At 41.8% G+C, this 18,010-nt stretch overlaps 1 protein-coding gene across 1 annotated transcript in view; it reads right to left on the minus strand.

Moving 5' to 3' along the window:
• Positions 1 to 18,010, minus strand: part of SLC9A2 (solute carrier family 9 member A2) — a 93,300-nt gene that overhangs the window by 54,109 nt on the left and 21,181 nt on the right. The window contains exon 2 of the mRNA XM_003274881.3: positions 983 to 1,446. Coding sequence (XP_003274929.1) covers positions 983 to 1,446 — 464 coding nt within the window. The remainder of the gene's footprint in view (positions 1 to 982; positions 1,447 to 18,010) is intronic.

The raw sequence follows: 18,010 nt of genomic DNA on the forward strand, positions 1-18,010 counted from the left end.
AATAATGGGAGGAATGCCTGTTTCATAAATTGTCGTAGAGACCTGAGCATGAAGTGAGCATTCACAAGTTAGTGGCTGTCATTACTGTCACCTTTACTACTGCCGAGCTGTGGCTAACAGAAAATAGCATCATTAGTGCTCCCTAACTGATTTATCAATCGAGCATCACTTGAGTGCCTTTAACTGGTGGACACAGAGCTCTTTGGAGGTGTGTGGGTAAAAGGAGAGGCTTTCTCATCCCTTCTCTCAACCCTTGCCTGTGTTCAGAAGGCAGGGTAGAAGTAAATTCTGCTAACCTTAAGATCATAACAGCCCCTGACTCCAATTATATGTAATCTAAGAGAGAATTACAAATAATTTGTGTCTTCTGAATAAATACTCATTTATGAGAAGGTGATGAGGGCCAGAAATGTGCTGGTTGAATAGTAACAGAAAGTGAGCAGTGAGCGTGTGGCAAAAACTTTCCATAAAATCATTAACATAACTCAAGCATCCCCAGATAGAGAATGGCACTTAGCAGGTATTATCATTTCACCTGTGTTATATACATTGGATACTGACAGTATTACTTCTCACAAAGAACTCTGGGATCTGAAGTCTTTTAAGTTATGATCGAAGACCATCATTTTTGAAAATGCCAAAATGATAAATCAGTTGCAAAGGCCAAAATCATATGTTCCTCTGGCATGAACAGGGCCTTGTCAGCACAGACCAGCTACATATTTTGCGGGGCCCCGTGCAAAACGAAAATGAGGAGACAGTTTTATGATAATAAATAAATTATAAATAATGATTTTAAAAGTATTAAGAATTATAAGACAGTGACGTCAGAGCATTAAACCAAGTGAAGGGCCCGGGGCAACTGCTCATGAAACCACCCTGTGTGCAGTGTCTCGCCCCTGCCAGTTGAGGTGCAGAGAGCCACTGCAGGCGGCTGGGCAGCCCCCACCTGTTGGAGTCATGCAGCATGAATGTGACTCACCACTGTTACTGCATCATTCAGCAGGGACTCTCCAAAGACCAGGATGTAGAGCTGCTCATTGACGTGAATGTTCTCAAAGACAGCAAGCACAGCCACAGGATCCACAGCTGAGATTAAACTACCAAAGAGCAGGTTCTGGAGCAAAGTGATGTCACTGAGGCCGAATGCTTCTATCTGGCAGATACCAAACAAAGACACACCAATGCCAATGGAATTCCAAAGTGTCCCTACCACAGCATACCAGAAAATGGTGCCAATGTTCTCAAAGAATGGGCGAGTGGGCATGAAATAGCCGGCATCCAGCACGATGGGTGGGAGGAGGTACAAGAAAAACACATCAGTCCTCATTGCTGGGGGAGACTTCTCATCAACACCAAAAATAATCCCGCCTAGTAGAAGTCCAACCATTATGAGAAGGCAGCTCTCAGGCACTATTGTGGGCAACTTGTGATACAGATGGAAGCCTGGTAAGGAAAAAATAAAAACACAAAACTTGGGTTATGGAGGAATTTTGGAGACAGGAAATTGGTTCCCTTTGATAGAACCAGTGGGTCCTATTTCACCATCTCCCAAGTCAGTATCACTGTCTTTACAATGGCTTCCCAGATCACAATGCAAACCAGAGGTTTCCCTTAAAACTATTCATGAAGCACATGTAGACAAAAAATTAATGTTACACTAAAATTGGAGTGCTATAGGTACACATTATCTACATTGTACAGATTTTATTTTTTCTAAACCCCCATTGAGATTTTCTTCAATACTGGAACTGTGGAAATGGAATAACGCAATTTTATTATTTTATTTTATTTTTTTTGAGATGGACTCTTGCTCTGTCACCCGGGCTGGAGTGCAGCGGTGCAATCTCGGCTAACTGCAACCTCTGCTTCCCGGGTTCAAGCAATTATCCTTGCCTCAGCCTCCTGAGTAGCTGGGATTATAGGCACGCACCACCATGCCTCGCTAATTTTTGTATTTTTAATAGAGACAGGGTTTTGCCATGTTGGCCAGGCTGGTCTCGAACTTCTGACCTCAGGTTACCTGCCCACCTCGGCCTCTCAAAGTTCTGGGATTACAGGCATGAGTAACTGCGCCTAGTGCAATTTTATATTTGAAACAATTCAGTGATTTCTAAAACATTTTCAGATGTAACATCTCATTTCATCCTCATAAAAACCCTAATGTGTAGGCAAGGCAGTTATTTTCATGCTTTGTAAAAATTTAAGCAGGAATTGAAGCTGAAAGAGATCCAGGGTCTTATTACCAAGGTGGTTGGGTCACAGCCCATTTTTAGATTACTACTCTCATCTGTGGCATTCAGAAACCTTGGCAATTTATTTATTTTTAATGTCTGATTCTTGCATTTGGAACACTGAATAGTTTTAATATTTGAGACGTTTGCTCCTTCAGAGACAACCCAATCAATTCGTCGGGATGCCTCAAGTGAGGGATATAAACGTGCCATGATCTCTAATCTCAAATAGTTCCCAATCAAGCTCCCAAAATGTATTTATGACTTACTCTAATACAAGGCAAAGTGTGGTCAAGCCCCAGCCAAGTGCTATGGAAACAGAGGAAGAGGAAGTCTGCTTAGGAAGACCCAGAGTAGGGCAATATCCAGGCAGGGCTTAAAAGACAGGCATTAAACAGAGCCATAAAGGGGCTTCTCTAGTAAATTGAAAAATGGTGGGAAATATCCACCTCTTAATTCATGGTAGAGCCCACTGTGGCTTTAAAACAGAGAACATGTTAGGAGGAGGCCTGTAGGGAAAGAGGAGAGAGATGTGGGTTGGGCCAGCACATGGAGGCAACGTGGAAAGTGACTTAACACATGAAGGTCACTGGACAGAGCTTAAGTTTGGAGGGCACTTATTTGCAAGACAACAGCAGTCATCCTTCAGGCATTCCATACATCTTAGAACGAAAGCAGAATATGAGAACGCTACACTTTGGCAGTCCCCCCTCTAAAACTCAGGTGTTGCCAAAGTGATAGCCTTAAGAGGTGGATGGAGCCTTTAAGGGGTGATTAGGCCATGAGGGGTCCTTCCTCACTGGTGGGATGAAGGCCCTTACAACAGAGGCTTCTCACAGCATTGCTGGTTGGTTTGCTCTTCTGCTCTCACATGCCCTCTGCCTTCTGCCATGTGAGGCTGAAACAAGAAGGCACTCACCAGACACCAAATGCCAGTGCCCTGAGCTTAGACTACCCAGCCTCTGGAACTGTGAAAACATAAATGTTCTTTATAAATTATGCAGTTGTGATCTTCTGTTACATAGCAACAGGAACAGAGTAGGACAGAAATTTGTCTGAATTATAGAAAGATAATACAGTCATGCACCACATTCAATGTTTCAGTGAACAATTGACCACATATGTGATGGTGGTTCCATAAAATTATCATGGAGCTGAAAAATTCCTGTTGCCTAGTGACACCTTTATGACCCTGACCCTGTGTAGACTTAGGCTGATGTGTATGTTTATGTCTTGTTTTTAACAAAAAAGTTTAAATATCAACAAACTATTTTTTAATTTACAAAGCTTATAGAATAAGGGTATAGGCCAGGCGTGGTGACTCACACCTGTAATCCCAGCACTTTGGGAGGCCGAGGCGGGTGGATCATCTGAGGTCAGGAGTTTGAGACCAGCTTGGCTAACATGGTGAAACCCCATCTCTAGTAAAAATACAAAAATTAGCCAGGTGTGGTGGCAGGTGCCTGTAATCCCAGCTACTTGGGAGGCTGAGACAGGAGAATCGATTGAATCCAGGAGACGGAAGTTGAACTCAAAAAAAAAAAAAAAAAATAGAATAAGGGTATAAAGAAAGAAAACATTTTTGTGTTGCTGTACTGTACAATGTGTTTGTGTTTCAAGCTAAGTGTTATTACAAAAAAAGCCATTTTTAAATAAATTTAGCATAAACTATTGTACAGTGTTTATGAAGCCTACAGTAATGTACAGTAATGTCTAGGCCTTCACATTCACTCACCACTCACTCCCTGACTCACCCAGAGCAATCTCCAGTCCTGCAAACTCCATTTCTGGTAAGTGCCTTATACAGGTGTACCACTTTTAATCCTTTATACTACATTTTTATGGTGACTTTTCTATGTCTAGATATGTTTAAATACATAAATAATTGTTGCTGTGTTATAAATACCTACAGTGTTCAGTACAGTAACATGCTGCACAGGTTTGTAGACTAGGAGCAATAGGCTGGTAGACAACATCATAGAGCCTAGGTGTGTGGTAAGCTGTACCACCTAGGTTTGTGTAAGCACACCCTATGATGTTCACACAATGACAAAATCGCCTAAAGATGCATTTCGCAGGCCGGGCGCGGTGGCTCACGCTTGTAATCCCAGCACTTTGGGAGGCCGAGGCGGGCGGATCACGAGGTCAGGAGATCGAGACCACGGTGAAACCCCGTCTCTACTAAAAATACAAAAAATTAGCCGGGCGTGGTGGCGGGCGCCTGTAGTCCAAGCTACTCGGAGAGGCTGAGGCAGGAGAATGGCGTGAACCCAGGAGGTGGAGCTTGCAGTGAGCCGAGATCGCGCCACTGCACTCCAGCCTGGGTGAAAGAGCAAGACTCCGTCTCAAAAAAAAAAAAAAAAAAAAAAAAAAAAAAAAAAAAAGATGCATTTCGCAGAATGTATCCCCTTGGCTAAGTGATAAGTGACCATTAAAGTGATAGAATAAGTCCTTAGATGCTTACAGTCACAGAAGTTTTAGTAAGTAAATCCTTAAGAGCTTATAAACAGGACTAAAACCATAGCACTAAACATTTTGTGAGCCAAAGCAATATACCTGTAAAAATTTGAAAAGGTTTAAAGAACTGTTAAATAATAAAGCGATCTTCTGTATGTTGAACATTCAAATCTAGCTTTATTTTAATATTTATACTACAGAAGGCTCCAATAATTTGTGGAGACTAAATGCACTCAATGGGTGCAGCTGCTCTTTGCCTGTGACTTCTGGCAAGCCCGCTGACCTCACTGATAAATGAGGAAATAAAAAAGTTCCCTGAAAACCATGCCTCTGTTCCCCCAAGCTGACTCCTGCTTCTATGTGCACCTGCTACTGTGTGATAAGAGTCAGCCAATAGCAGCATCTCCAGTCCCCTAATATCCAAATGCAATCACTTCCTTTCCTTAACGCGGTAGCAATCTGGAGGTTTCTGCCATGGGCCTGCAGCGTGCCATCAGAGGACTGCCCCCTTACTTGAAACCCAGCCCTCCCGCTCTCTGCCTGTGATTGTGGAAAGGTTCCTAACAGGTCCAGGCCCCACCTACTCATCTGTGAAACAGACACAAATGCACCTGCTGGGTAAAGAACTGTACCCATAACCAGGCAGTCAACTGCACAGTACTTACCACTGTGCCTCTAACATCACAAATGCCTCCAAATTTTAGTTGCCTTCCCCTCCTATATTTAAGAAGGCAAGAGAAAACAGTTTTAAAGAAATGCACAGAAGCCATAGGATCCATGGAGACAAACAGGAAAATGGATGAGGACTAGTTTTGGAGGCTCCTATTTCCTCTTTCACTGACCCAGCAGCCTCAGAGACCCATGCTTTCACATGGGGTGCTGCTCTTCTTGCTGTATCAAAAGGATGTTCTCATTCCTAAGGTTGGAGAATGGAAAGCCGGGGAAAAGAGAGAAAGGAAGGAACAGAAACTGCTGAAAAGCATCACAGAGGCCAACGCGCCTGCCATGCTCAGGCAATGAGACTGATCCTGACCAGAAACTCGGGCAAGCAGAAACAACCAAGAAGCAGCAAATAAAACACGGCAAAATAAATGCAGGATGCAGTTAGAATGAAGACTGACCAGAACAGCCGGCCAAAGGAGGCATGAAGGAAGCGAGGCAGAGGAAAATCCAGGGGTAACAAAATCAGAAAGAAACAGCAACAAACCCAGGGACGCTTGTTGAAAAAAATAAGACGGTTTCATGTTTTCAAATCTGCACTCCTTTCTTTTATAAATACTCGGGTCATTCAGAATTGACCTGAATGACCCTTTCTTAAAGTAGGACAGCAGTTACTGAGTCTGCCAAATTGTTTCACTGGCAAGAAGAGATTAAATGAAGGGCGGTCACACAAGATCTTAGTTCGGTGCTTTTTGGTGAACATAAGCAGAGAAACTGTGTTGTGTAACATGCTCTCTGATGGCATAAAAGATTTTCTGGGCAGGTGTCTGTGCTTTTATGAACTACCAAAGTAAAACTCATCAGCTGAGTAATTAGTGACAACAAACAAAAGAAGGCTTCTTAAATTTCATTGTTTGCAGAATAAAATAAATCAAAAATTACAAATGTACATGCATTTATGGCGTTTCCTGCCCCAAGTATTCCTTAAAGAAGAACTGAACTCGAATAGAGAAAATTTGCTTTCTTCGAATCATTATCTGATATTATCAAGAATACCTGGTATTATCAAGAAATATATCAGTTATTGGGAAAAAATGTATCAGTCATTGACAAATGTATCAGTTATTGGGAAAAAAAAAGCAAAGGAATTTTTGGATGACTTTTACAAGGCTGTCCACAAGCTAGTGCAAGTACAACCTACTGTGTAATCCAATGGTTGGCCAAGACTTTTCTGTAAAGGACCGGGTAGTAATATTTTTAGCTTGTTGGCACAGAAGATAAGACAACGGCACAAATCATTATAACACAAGATGGAAAGTGATAAATGCTATTAAAAAGGAGATGAGAAGTGGGGATGTGCGGGTTCATTCAGAAGCAGAGACTGCACAAGACTTCACGGAGGAGGTGGCATTAAGATTGGTGGATGTGGATTTTCCTATTCCAAGGAGAAGGAAGCCAAGCACAGGTTTGAGGAAAGGCTGGGCGCCATGGGAAAGAGGTGCATGACTGGCCTGGTTACGAGGTGCTTGGGCTGCACGGGAGCGGAGGGGAGGGCTGAGCCAACAGGAAGAAGCCATATCTCTGAAGAGCTGCCTGTGTTCTCTGAGCATGTGGGAGCTAGTGAAGAAACCTCAGAACTGCACTGTCTTCTGCCCATGGAGTGACAGGGAGAAGTCCATCCCAAGAAACAAAAGAACCAGAGATTGGATTTGGAAAAAAGCAGATCAAGGCTGCCCAATAAGTTAAACCAAACAGATGTGATTAACCACTACTGAAAATAAGTACGTTTTCTTTAGTCAACATTTTCTTTTAAAATGTTGACTAAAACATTTAGGAACAGCCCAACTTTCAAATGGGCCCATGCTTGATCCCATAGAGTCTGGAAAAAGCCAGCCAGAACAAGGAGAGGCGAATGACAGAATGTGACTATTTAGCAATAAAAAAGAACTCCTACATGTAACAACAACAACCACAAAAACCCATATCTTTTGCAGATAGCACATAATATTATTAGAAAATTCAAGCAAAGCTTTATACATCAAGAACACTGAGGCATTATATATGATTGAGAAAAAGAGGAAGCCATAAAAATTATCAACCTCATTCAATCATTTTTGTCATTCATTATGCGTTTATTGAGACCTCAGGTGCTAGGGTGTAGCAATGTGTTAACCTCTGCTACACCTCTGCACTGGAGGTCTGCACTGCAAAACCTCTGCACTGGAGAGCTGCAGGCTAGTCTGGGAAACAGCAAATAAGTCAGTCAGCCAATAAAGACACAGCAGCACGCAGTGATGAGCACTGCAGACAAAAGCAGAGAGCAGTGAGAGAATCCTTTTGACTGATGAGAGAATCCTCTTGATGGATATTTTGTATCAATGTGCTTAGGGAAGCCTCATTGGTAAGTGACACCTGAACAAAGCCCTGAATGAAGTGAAGCCCTGAATAGTGAAAGAACTTTCCAGAGCAGGGAAGAAAAGAATAAGGGGACAAGCCCTGAGTTGGGAGCACCTTGAGCAAAGAGGCTACTCTGGCTGGAGCTCGGAGAATGAAGCAGAACAAGGTAAGAAATGAGGACAGAGGGACGGAAAAATGCTAGAGCCTGCAGAGCCTGTGGCCCTGGGACAGACGTTGGTTATTTCCTGAGAGGCTTTTGAGCAAAGGAATATCACGACCAGGTCCCCACTGTTGAAAAACACTGCTGCCTTTGAAAACCAGAAGCAGGCAGGCCAGTGAGGAGTCTTTTTCAGCAATCCAGGAGAGGGCTGAGAGTGGCTTCCAACCATTAAAGTGGTGGTGAGTATGACAGGAGGGGGATGGGGGGTGTATTGTAACAGGTGCTCCAACAGAGTGTTCTGCTGGCCTGGTTGAAGGATGTGAGACAGATGATCAGGGATGAATCCATAGTTTGGGGTTCAAACAAATGGGTAGAATGGGGTTATTTACTGAGATGGAAAGCAATAGGAAGGCAGAGAATTTTAGAAGAGAACCTCAAGATGGTAAACGCCAATCAGAAATCCTTTAAAAATACCACAGAGCTTAACAAATTGATAGCATGATTTAGCTAGAAGAAATGGCAGACAATTTCTAGGGAGCACTAGAGAAGAGCCATCACTTCTCAGAGTATGATGCCACACTCCCCCACACCACTGCTAAAAACACCACCATATGTTCTTATTAACCCCATAATGGATGTCAGGGATGAAATAGTAAATCCACACAATGATGTACAGAGGTACATGAATGTCGTATAAAGTAAGGAGTTGTACAACAATAAGGAAAGAAAGCATAATTTAACCAGTGTTATAGGAACAGGCAGATATAAATAGCAAACACATACCTACAGGTTTCTTTTTACTTCCACAACTGCGGAAAATTCCATGAAGGTCAAAGAGTTTAACATTAAACAAAAATAATCTACAAAAACAGCAAATAATTCTTTTGTATTATTTTTTATTTTACTTTAATTTCCGAGATACATGTGCAGAAGGTGCAGGTTTGTTACATAGGTATATATGCGTCATGGTGGTTTGCTGCACCCATCAACCCATCATCTAGGATTTAAGCCCTACTTAGGTATTTGTCTTAATGCTCTCCTTCCTCTTGCCCCCCACCCCCCTGACAGGCCCCAATGTGTAATGTTCCCCTCCTTGTGTCCATGTGTTCTCATTGTTCAACACCCACTTATGAACAATAACATGCAGCGTTTGGTTTTCTGTTCCTATGTTAGCTTGCTGAGAATGATGGTTTCCAGCTTCATCCACGTCCCTGCAAAGGACATGAACTCATTCTTTTTTATGGCTGCATAGTATTCCATGGTGTATATGTGCCACATTTTCTTTACCCAATCTATCATTGATGGACATTTAGGTTGGTTAGGAGTCTTTGCTATTGTGAATAGGTGAATAGCGCTGCATGCAAGAAACACACGTGTGCATGTGTCTTTATAGTACAATGATTTATAATCCTTTGGGTATATACCCAGTAATGGGATTGCTGAGTCAAACAGTAATTCTGGTTCTAGATCCTTGAGGAATCACCACACTGTCTTCCACAATGGTTAAACTAATTTATACTCCCACTGACAGTGTAAAAGCTTTCCTATTTCTCCACATCCTCTCCAGCATCTTTTGTTTCCTAACTTTTTAATGATCACCATTCTAACTGGTGTGAGATGGTATCTCGTGGTTTTGATTTGCATTTCTCTAATGACCAGTGATGATGAGCTTTTTTTCATGTTTGTTGGCCGCATAAATGTCCTTTTGAGAAGCATCTGTTCTTATTCTTTGCCCACTTTTTGATGGGGTTGTTTGTTTTTTTCTTGTAAATTTGTTTAAGTTCCTTATAGATTCTGGATAATAGACCTTTATCAGATAGATAGATTGCAAGAATTTTCTCCCATTCTGTAGGTTGCTTGTTCACTCTGATGATAGTTTCTTTTGCTGTGTGGAAGCTCTTTAGTTTAATTAGATTCCATTTGTCAATTTTGGCTTTTGTTGCAATTGCTTTTGGTGTTTTAGTCATGAAGTTTTTGCCCATGCCTGTATCCTGAATGGCATTGCCCAGGTTTTCTTCTAGAGTTTTTATGGTTTTAGGTTTTACACTTAAGCCTTTAATCCATCTTGAGTTAATTTTTGTATAAGGTGTAAGAAAGGGGTCCAGTTTCAGTTTTCTGCATATGGCTAGCCAGTTTTCCCAGCACCATTTATTAAATGGGGAATCCTTTCCCCATTACTTGTTTTTGTCAGGGTTGTTGAAGATCAGATGGTTGTGGATGTGCAGTGTTATTTCTGAGGACTCTGTTCTGTTCCATTGGTTTATATACCTGTTTTGGTATCAGTACCATCCTGTTTTGGTTACTGTAGCCTTGTAGTATAGTTTGAAGTCAGGTAGTGTAATGCCTCCGGCTTTGTTCTTTTTGCTTAGGATTGTCTTGGCTATACAGCTCTTTTTTTGTTTCCATATGAAATTTAAAGTAGTTTTTTCCAGTTCTCTGAAGAAAGTCAATGGTAGCTTGATGGGGAGAGCATTGAATCTATAAATTACTTTGGGCAGTATAGACATTTTCGTGATATTGATTCTTCCTATACATGAGCATGGAATGTTTTTCCATTTATTTGTGTCTTCTCTTATTTCCTTGAGCAGTGGTTTGTAGTTCTCTTGAAGAGGTCCTTCATGTCCTTTGTAAGTTGTACTCCTATTTTATTTTCGTTGTAGCAATTGTGAATGGGAGTTCACTCATGATTTGGCTCTCTGTCTATTATTGGTGTATAGGAATGCTTGTGATTTTTGGACATTAATTTTGTATCCTGAGACTTGGCTGAAGTTGCTTATTAGGAGTTTTTGGGCTGAGAGGATGGGATTTTCAAAATATACAATCATGTCAGCTGCAAACAGAGACAATTTGAGTTCCTCTTTTCCTACTTGAATACCCTTTATTTCTTTCTCTTGCCTGATTGCCCTGGTGAGAACTTCCAATTCTATGTTGAATGGGAGTGGTGAGAGAGGGCCACTGTCTTGTGCCAGTTTTCAAAGGGAATGCCTCTAGCTTTTGACCATTCAGTATGATATTGGCTATGGGTTTGTCATAAATAGCTCTTATTATTTTGAAATATGTTCCATCAATAACTAGTATATTGAGTGTTTTTAGTGTGAAGGCATGTTGAATTTTATTGAAGGCCTTGTCTGCATCTAGTTAGATAATCATGTGGTTTTTGTCATTGATTCTGTTTATATGATGGATTATGTTTATTGATTTGCATATGTTGAACCAGCCTTGCATCCCAGGGATGCAGCCAACTTGACTGTGGTGGATAAGCTTTTTGATGTGCTGCTGGATTCGGTTTGCAAGTATTTTATTGAGGATTTCTGCATCCATGTTCATCAGGGATATTGACCTGAAAATTTCTTTTTTTGTTGTGTCTCTGCCAGGTTTTGGTATTAGAGTGATGCTGGCCTCATAAAATGAGTTACAGAGGAGTCCCTCTTTTTCTATTGTTTGGAATAGTTTCAGAAGGAATGGTACCACCTCCTCTTTGTACCTCTGATAGAGTTCGGCTGTGAATCCAGCTGGTCCTGGGCTGTTTTTGTTGGTAGGCTATTAATTACTGCTTCAATTTCAGAACTTGTTTTTGGTCTGCTTAGGGGTTTGACTTCTTCCTGGTTTAGTCTTGGGAGAGTGTATGTGAACAGGAATTTATCCATTTCTTCTAGTTTTTCTAGTTTATTTGCATAGAGGTGTTTATAGTATTCTCTGATGGTATTTTGTATTTCTGTGGGATCAGTGGTGATATTCCCTTTATTATTTTTTATTGTGTCTATTTGATTCTTCTCTTTTCTTCTTTATTAGTCTGGCTAGCAGCCTATCTATTTTGTTAATCTTTTCAAAAAACCTGTTCCTGGATTCACTGATTCTTTTTGAAGGGTTTTTGGTGTCCCTATCTCCTTCAGTTCTGCTCTGATATTAGTTATTTCTTGTCTTCTGCTGGCTTTTGAATTTATTTGCTCTTGCTTCTCTAGTTATTTTAACTGTGATGTTACATGCCGATTTTAGATATTTATCACTTTCTGATGTGGGCATTTAGTGCTATAAATTTCCCTCTTAACACTGCTTTAGCTGTGTCCCAGATATTCTGGTACCTTGTGTCTTTATTCTCATTGGTTTCAAAGAACTTATTTATTTCTGCCTTAATTTATTTACCCAGTAGTCATTCAGGAGCAAGTTGTTCAGTTTTTTACCCAGTAGTCATTTGGGAGCAAGTTGTTCAGTTTCCATGTAGTTCTGTGGTTTTGAGGGAGTTTCTTAATCTTGAGTTATAATTTGATTGCAGTGTGGTCTGAGAGATGGATTGTTATGATTTCCATTCTTTTGCATTTGCTGAGGAGTGTTCTACTTCCAATAATGTGGTCAGTTTTAGAATAAGTGCCATGTGGTGCTGAGAAGAATGTACATTCTATTGATTTGGGGTGGAGAGTTCTATAAATATCTATTAGGTCTGCTTGGTCCAGAGCTGAGTTCAAGTTCTGACTATCCTTGTTAATTTTCTGTCTTGTTGATCTGTCTAATATTGACAATAGAGTATTAAAGTTTTCCACTATTATTGTATGGGAGTCTAAGTCTCTTTGTAGGTCTCTAAGAACTTGCTTTATGAGTCTGGGTACTCCTGTATTGGGTGTGTATATAATAATTAGCTCTTCTTGTTGCATTGATCCCTTTACAATTATACCATTATGTAATGCTCTTCTTTGTCTTTTTTGATCTTTGTTGGTTTAAAGTCTGTTTTACCAGAGACTAGGATTGCAACCCCTGCTTTTTTTTTGCTTTCCATTTGCTTTGTAAATATTCCTCCATCCCTTTATTTTGAGCCTATGTGTGTCTTTGCACGTAAGATGGGTCTCCTGAATACAGCACACTGATGGGTCTTGGCTCTTTTTCCAGTTTTCCAGTCTGTGTCTTTTAATTGGGGCATTTAGCCCATTTACATTTAAGTTTAAGGTTGTTATGTGTGAATTTGATCCTATCATCATGATGCTTGTTGTTTATTTTGCACATTAGTTGATGCGGTTTTTTTTACAGCATCATTGGTGTTTTTATTTTGGTATGTTTTTGCAGTGGCTGGTACTGGTTTTTCCTTTCCATATTTAGTGCTTCCTTCAGGAGCTCTTGTAAGGCAGGCCTGGTGGTGACAAAATCTCTCAGCATTTGCTTGTCTATAAAGGATTTTATTTCTCCTTCACTTATGAAGCTTAGTTTGGCTGGATATGAAATTCTGAGTTGGAAAAATTCTTTTCTTTAAGAATGTTAAATATCGGTCCCCACTCTCTTCTGGCTTGTAGAGTTTTTGCAGGGAGATCTGCTGTTAGTTTGATGGTAACCTGACCTTTCTCTCTGGCTGCTCTTAACATTTTTTCTTTCATTTCAACTTTGGTGAATCTGATGATTATGTGTCTTGTGGTTGCTCTTCTTGAGGAGTATCTTTGTGGTGTTCTCTGTATTTCCTGAATTTGAATGCTGGCCTGTCTTGCTAGGTTGGGGAAGTTCTCCTGAATAATATCCTGTATGGTGTTTTCCATCTTGGTTCCATTCTCCCTGTCACTTTCAGGCACACCAATCAATAATAGGTTTGGTCTTTTCACATAGTCCCATATTTCTTGGAGGCTTTGTTCACTCCTTTTCATTCCTTTTTCTCCAATCTTGTCTTTAGGCTTTATTTCATTAAGTTGATCTTCAATCTCTGATATCCTTTCTTCTGCTTGATTGATTCAGCTATTGATACTTGTGTATACTTCATGAAGTTCTCATGCTGTGATTTTCAGCTCCATCAGGTCATTTATGTTCTTCTCTAAACTGGTTATTCTAGTTAGCAGTTCCTGTAACCTTTTATCAAGGTTCTTAGCTTCCTTGCATTAGGTTAGAACATGCTCCTTTAGCTCAGAGGAGTTTGTTACTACCCACCTTCTGAAGCCTACTTCTGTCAGTTTGTCAAACTCATCCTCCATCCAGTTTTGTGCCCTTGCTGGAGAGGAGTTGCCATCATTTGAAGGAGAAGAGACATTCTGGTTTTTGGAATTTTCAGCACTTTTGCACTGTTTTTTTGTCACCTTCGTGGATTTATCTACCTTTGATCTTTGATGCCGATAGCCTTTGGATGGGGTTTTTCTGTAGGCATCCTTTTTGTTGATGTTGACGTTATTGTTTTCTGTTTGTTAGTTTTCCTTCTAACAGTCAGGTCCCTCTGCTGCAGGTCTGCTGGAGTTTGCTGGAGGTCCACTCCAGACCCTGTTTGCCTGGGCATTACCAGCAGAGGCTGCAGAACAGCAAAGATTGGTGCCTGCTCCTTCCTCTGGAAGGTTTGTCCCAGAGAGGCATCCACCAGATGTCAGCCAGAGCTCCCCTGTATGAGGTGTCTGTCGACCCCTGCTGAGAGGTGTCTCCCAGTCAGGAGCCATGGGGGTCAGGGACTCACTTGAGGAGGCAGTCTGTCCCTTCGCAGAGCTTGAGCACTGTGCTGGGAGATCTACTGCTCTCTTCAGTGCTGGCAGGCAGGAAGGTTTAAGTCTGCTGAAGTTGTGCCCACAGCTGCCCCTTCACCCGGGTGCTCTGTCCCAGGGAGTTGGGAGTTTTATCTATAAGCCCTTGATGGGGGCTGCTGCCTTTCTTTCAGAGATGCCCTGCCCAGTGAGGAGGAATCTAGGAAGGCAGCCTGGCCTCAGGCACTTTGCCACACTGCCACGAGTTCTGCAGTCAGAGTTTAACACTGTAAGGGGAAAACCACCTACTCAACCCTCAGTAATGGCAGGCACCCCTCCCTGCACCAAGCTCGAGTATCCCAGGTCAACTTCAGACTCCTGTGCTTGCGGCAAGAATTTCAAGCCAGTGGATCTTAGCTTGCTGGTTTCTGTAGGAGTGGGATCCGCTGAGCTAGACCACGTGGCTTCCTAGCTTCAGCCCCCTTTCCAGGGGAATGAACAGTTCTCTCTTGCTGGCATTCCAGGTGCCACTGAGGCGGGGGGGAACCTCCTGCAGCTAGCTCAGTGTCTGCCCAAACAGCCACCTAGCTTTGTGCTTGAAACCCATGGCCCTGGTGGTGTAGGCACCCAAGGGAATCTCCTGGTCTGTGGGTTGCAAAAACCAAGGGAAAAGTGTAGTATCTGGGCCAGAACGCACAGTCCCTCACGGTGTCCCTTGGCTAGGGGAGTCTACACCCAAAGAGCCTGGATATTATATGTAAAGCAAATATAACTCTGAAAGATAGCAGAAGAAATGCTGGCTGGAGACCCCCAGACCATGGCATTCAGTTCTCCGGGTCTTCTTTTTGTCTCTCATATCTCAGACTTGGAGATGAAGAAGCCAGCAGCCCAGAAATGCCAATGGGCACAGGCAACAAAAGCCCCAACAGTAGCCGGCTTTATCTAGACAAGAAAATAGGGAAGAGTCAACCTCGCAAGGCACAGAAGTTGTACATAATAACTGCTCTTCTCCAGCCAAACACCACAGAAGAAACAGTGGCCCCAACTGCAACAAAGTCTGAATAGGCTGTTTAGATTCCATCCTCACCAGAGTGTAAGGAACACCCTGGCTTTTCTATTGGGGTGGTGTCAGAGAAGGAAAAGGGCAGAAGAGGGACTTGCTTCTCTGCTGGGTGATGAGCACTCCCCTCCCTATAGAGCCAGCAAAGACAATGTAAAGAACACAGAGAACATGGATGTCACCATCGTCCAGCCACAAGGCAACCCACTTTTGACCCCTGACTGACAAAAAGACAGAAACCACAGATTATCAGTTTGAGAATGAAACTGTATCACTACAGACCCTGTAGAAATCAAAAAGTTCATAAGGGAATATTTGAACAACCATATACACACATGACATCTTAGCTGAAATGGACCAATTCCTCAAAAAACACCAATCACAACAAATCAACCAATATGAAGGAAATAATTGAATAGCCCTACAACTAGCAAAAACAGTTAAAATTTGAAGTTGTAATTTTAAAACTCTTCCCCCCAAAAATCTCCAGGTCCATATAGTTTCTTTAGTGAATTATACAAAATAAAAGCAATTCTATACAACTTCTTCCAAAAAATAGAAGAGGAGGGAACACTTCTCAATTCATTTTATGAAGCTAATATTGCCCTGACAGATACCAAACCAGACAAGGGCAGTACCAAAAAGAAAACAAAAGACCAATATCCTTTAGCAAGGAGTATTGACCCAAAAATATCAGCAAATAATTCAGCAATATATAAAAAGAATTGTGCACCAGGACCAAGTGAAGTTTATTCCAGGGATGCAAGGCTGGTTCAATATTCAAAAATTCACCAGTGTAATCCATCATATCAACAGGCTAAAGAAAAAAAAACACATGATTATATCAATTGACACAGAAAAAGTATGTGACAAAGTTCAACATCTATCATGATTAAAATTCTCAGCAAATTAGGAATAGAAATGAACTTCCTCAGCTTGTCAAAGATCATCTTCAAAAAGCCTTACTGGTTCTAAATGCCAATTTTAACCACACAGAAATGTAGCCAGCTCATCTTTAAAACTCCAAGGAGGTGCTGGAGACAGCATGTTGAAGAAATGATTGCACAGCCTGTAAATCATTAGGTGGAAATCATGTACATCATGGGAAAATCATTACAAGGATTCTTCCTTCCTAAAAATTGATAAATAACTTACGTTACTACTTATCTTTTCATTCATTAACTCACAAGTATTTCTTTATTATTATTATTATTATACTTTAAGTTCTAGGGTACATGTGCGTGCAGGTTTGTTACATAGGTATACATGTGCCATGTTGGTTTGCTGCACCCACCAACTCATCATTTACATTAGGTATTTCTCCTAATGCTATCCCTCCCCCAGCCCCCCACCCCCTGACAGGCCCTGGTGTGTGATGTTCCCCACCCTGTGTCCAAGTATTCTCATTGTTCAATTCCCACCTATGAGTGAGAACATGCAGTGTTTGGTTTTCTGTCCTAACTTACAAGTATTTCTAAGCACTCACCATCATGAAATGTATCAGGCACTAAGGACACAGCAATATCCCAGACAGACACGACTTCTGTCCTCATGGAGTTTACAGTTTACAGGGAAGAAGGATGTCGAGCAGGTGATTACACACAGCATGCTTGTTATGGGGCAGGAAGTGTAAGTTTCAACACAATTACATGGCAGGGTCTCTGATCTTGTCTTCCCTGTGGGGCAGGGGCTTTTTAAGGAAATCATCTTTCACCTGAGAAGTGAACTGGAGTTGGAATTCTCAAAACCAAGAAGGGTCTGAGGGTCTTCTCAAGCAGAACAGCACATGCAAAACTCACTAGAGTGGGGACAAAGGTGGCCCACAAGAGACACTGCATGAAATCCAAAAAGAGGGAAAGGGTGATGTGTTCTGGGACCTGTCATCCACAATTTGGATTTACCATAAGGCCATGGGAAGTAACACCCAATATGGAGAGCAGGTGAGGAAAGAGCTATGCTTTTCATTTGAGACGTTTACAGAGCGTTTGGGCAGGACTGTGCCTGAGCTCTGTGTGGCTCTCTCTCCTTTGTGACCCTGCTGACGCCCCTGACAAAGTGCCCACCATCCTGAGTTCACAAATCCATTTGAGAGTGTCGTACCCACTAGAGCACACGGTCACAGGGCTGGCACAAGTTTTATTCACTGTGGCACTCCTATTGTCTCATACAGTATGTAGTAAGTTGTGTCAGCAAGAAGTATATATTTGGTCTCTGCTCCCAGTTCCTGGCACAGAGCTCCTAAAACCCTTGTAATATCCTGAGCAATAAGGGCAACAGGAGCATTCATTATAATATTCAGTCTTAGTGTCTGGTTCTAGAGACTTAAGAGCTTACAAGACTTTCAGAATCCCTGGAGTGATAAGTGTCTTTTGTATGCTAATGAGATGACTGGTGGCTGGGGGCCCCTAGATAGCTTCAAGATGGGGGCTGGTTGCCAGAAAGACCAAGGCAGGATTAGAGGCTTGGGACTTCCAACTCCACCACCCAAATTCTGGGGAGTGGAGAAGGGCAGGAGGTTGAGTTCCATCACCTATCTAATGGACCCTCCATGAAGACTCTAAGTGATGAGATTGGGAGTTTCTTTGTTAGTGGGTATGTGGTGGAGCTGGGAGGGTGCTGCATGCTGAGA

This window comes from Nomascus leucogenys, chromosome 14 (genome assembly GCF_006542625.1).
Source record: "Nomascus leucogenys isolate Asia chromosome 14, Asia_NLE_v1, whole genome shotgun sequence".
Lineage (NCBI taxonomy): Eukaryota > Metazoa > Chordata > Mammalia > Primates > Hylobatidae > Nomascus > Nomascus leucogenys.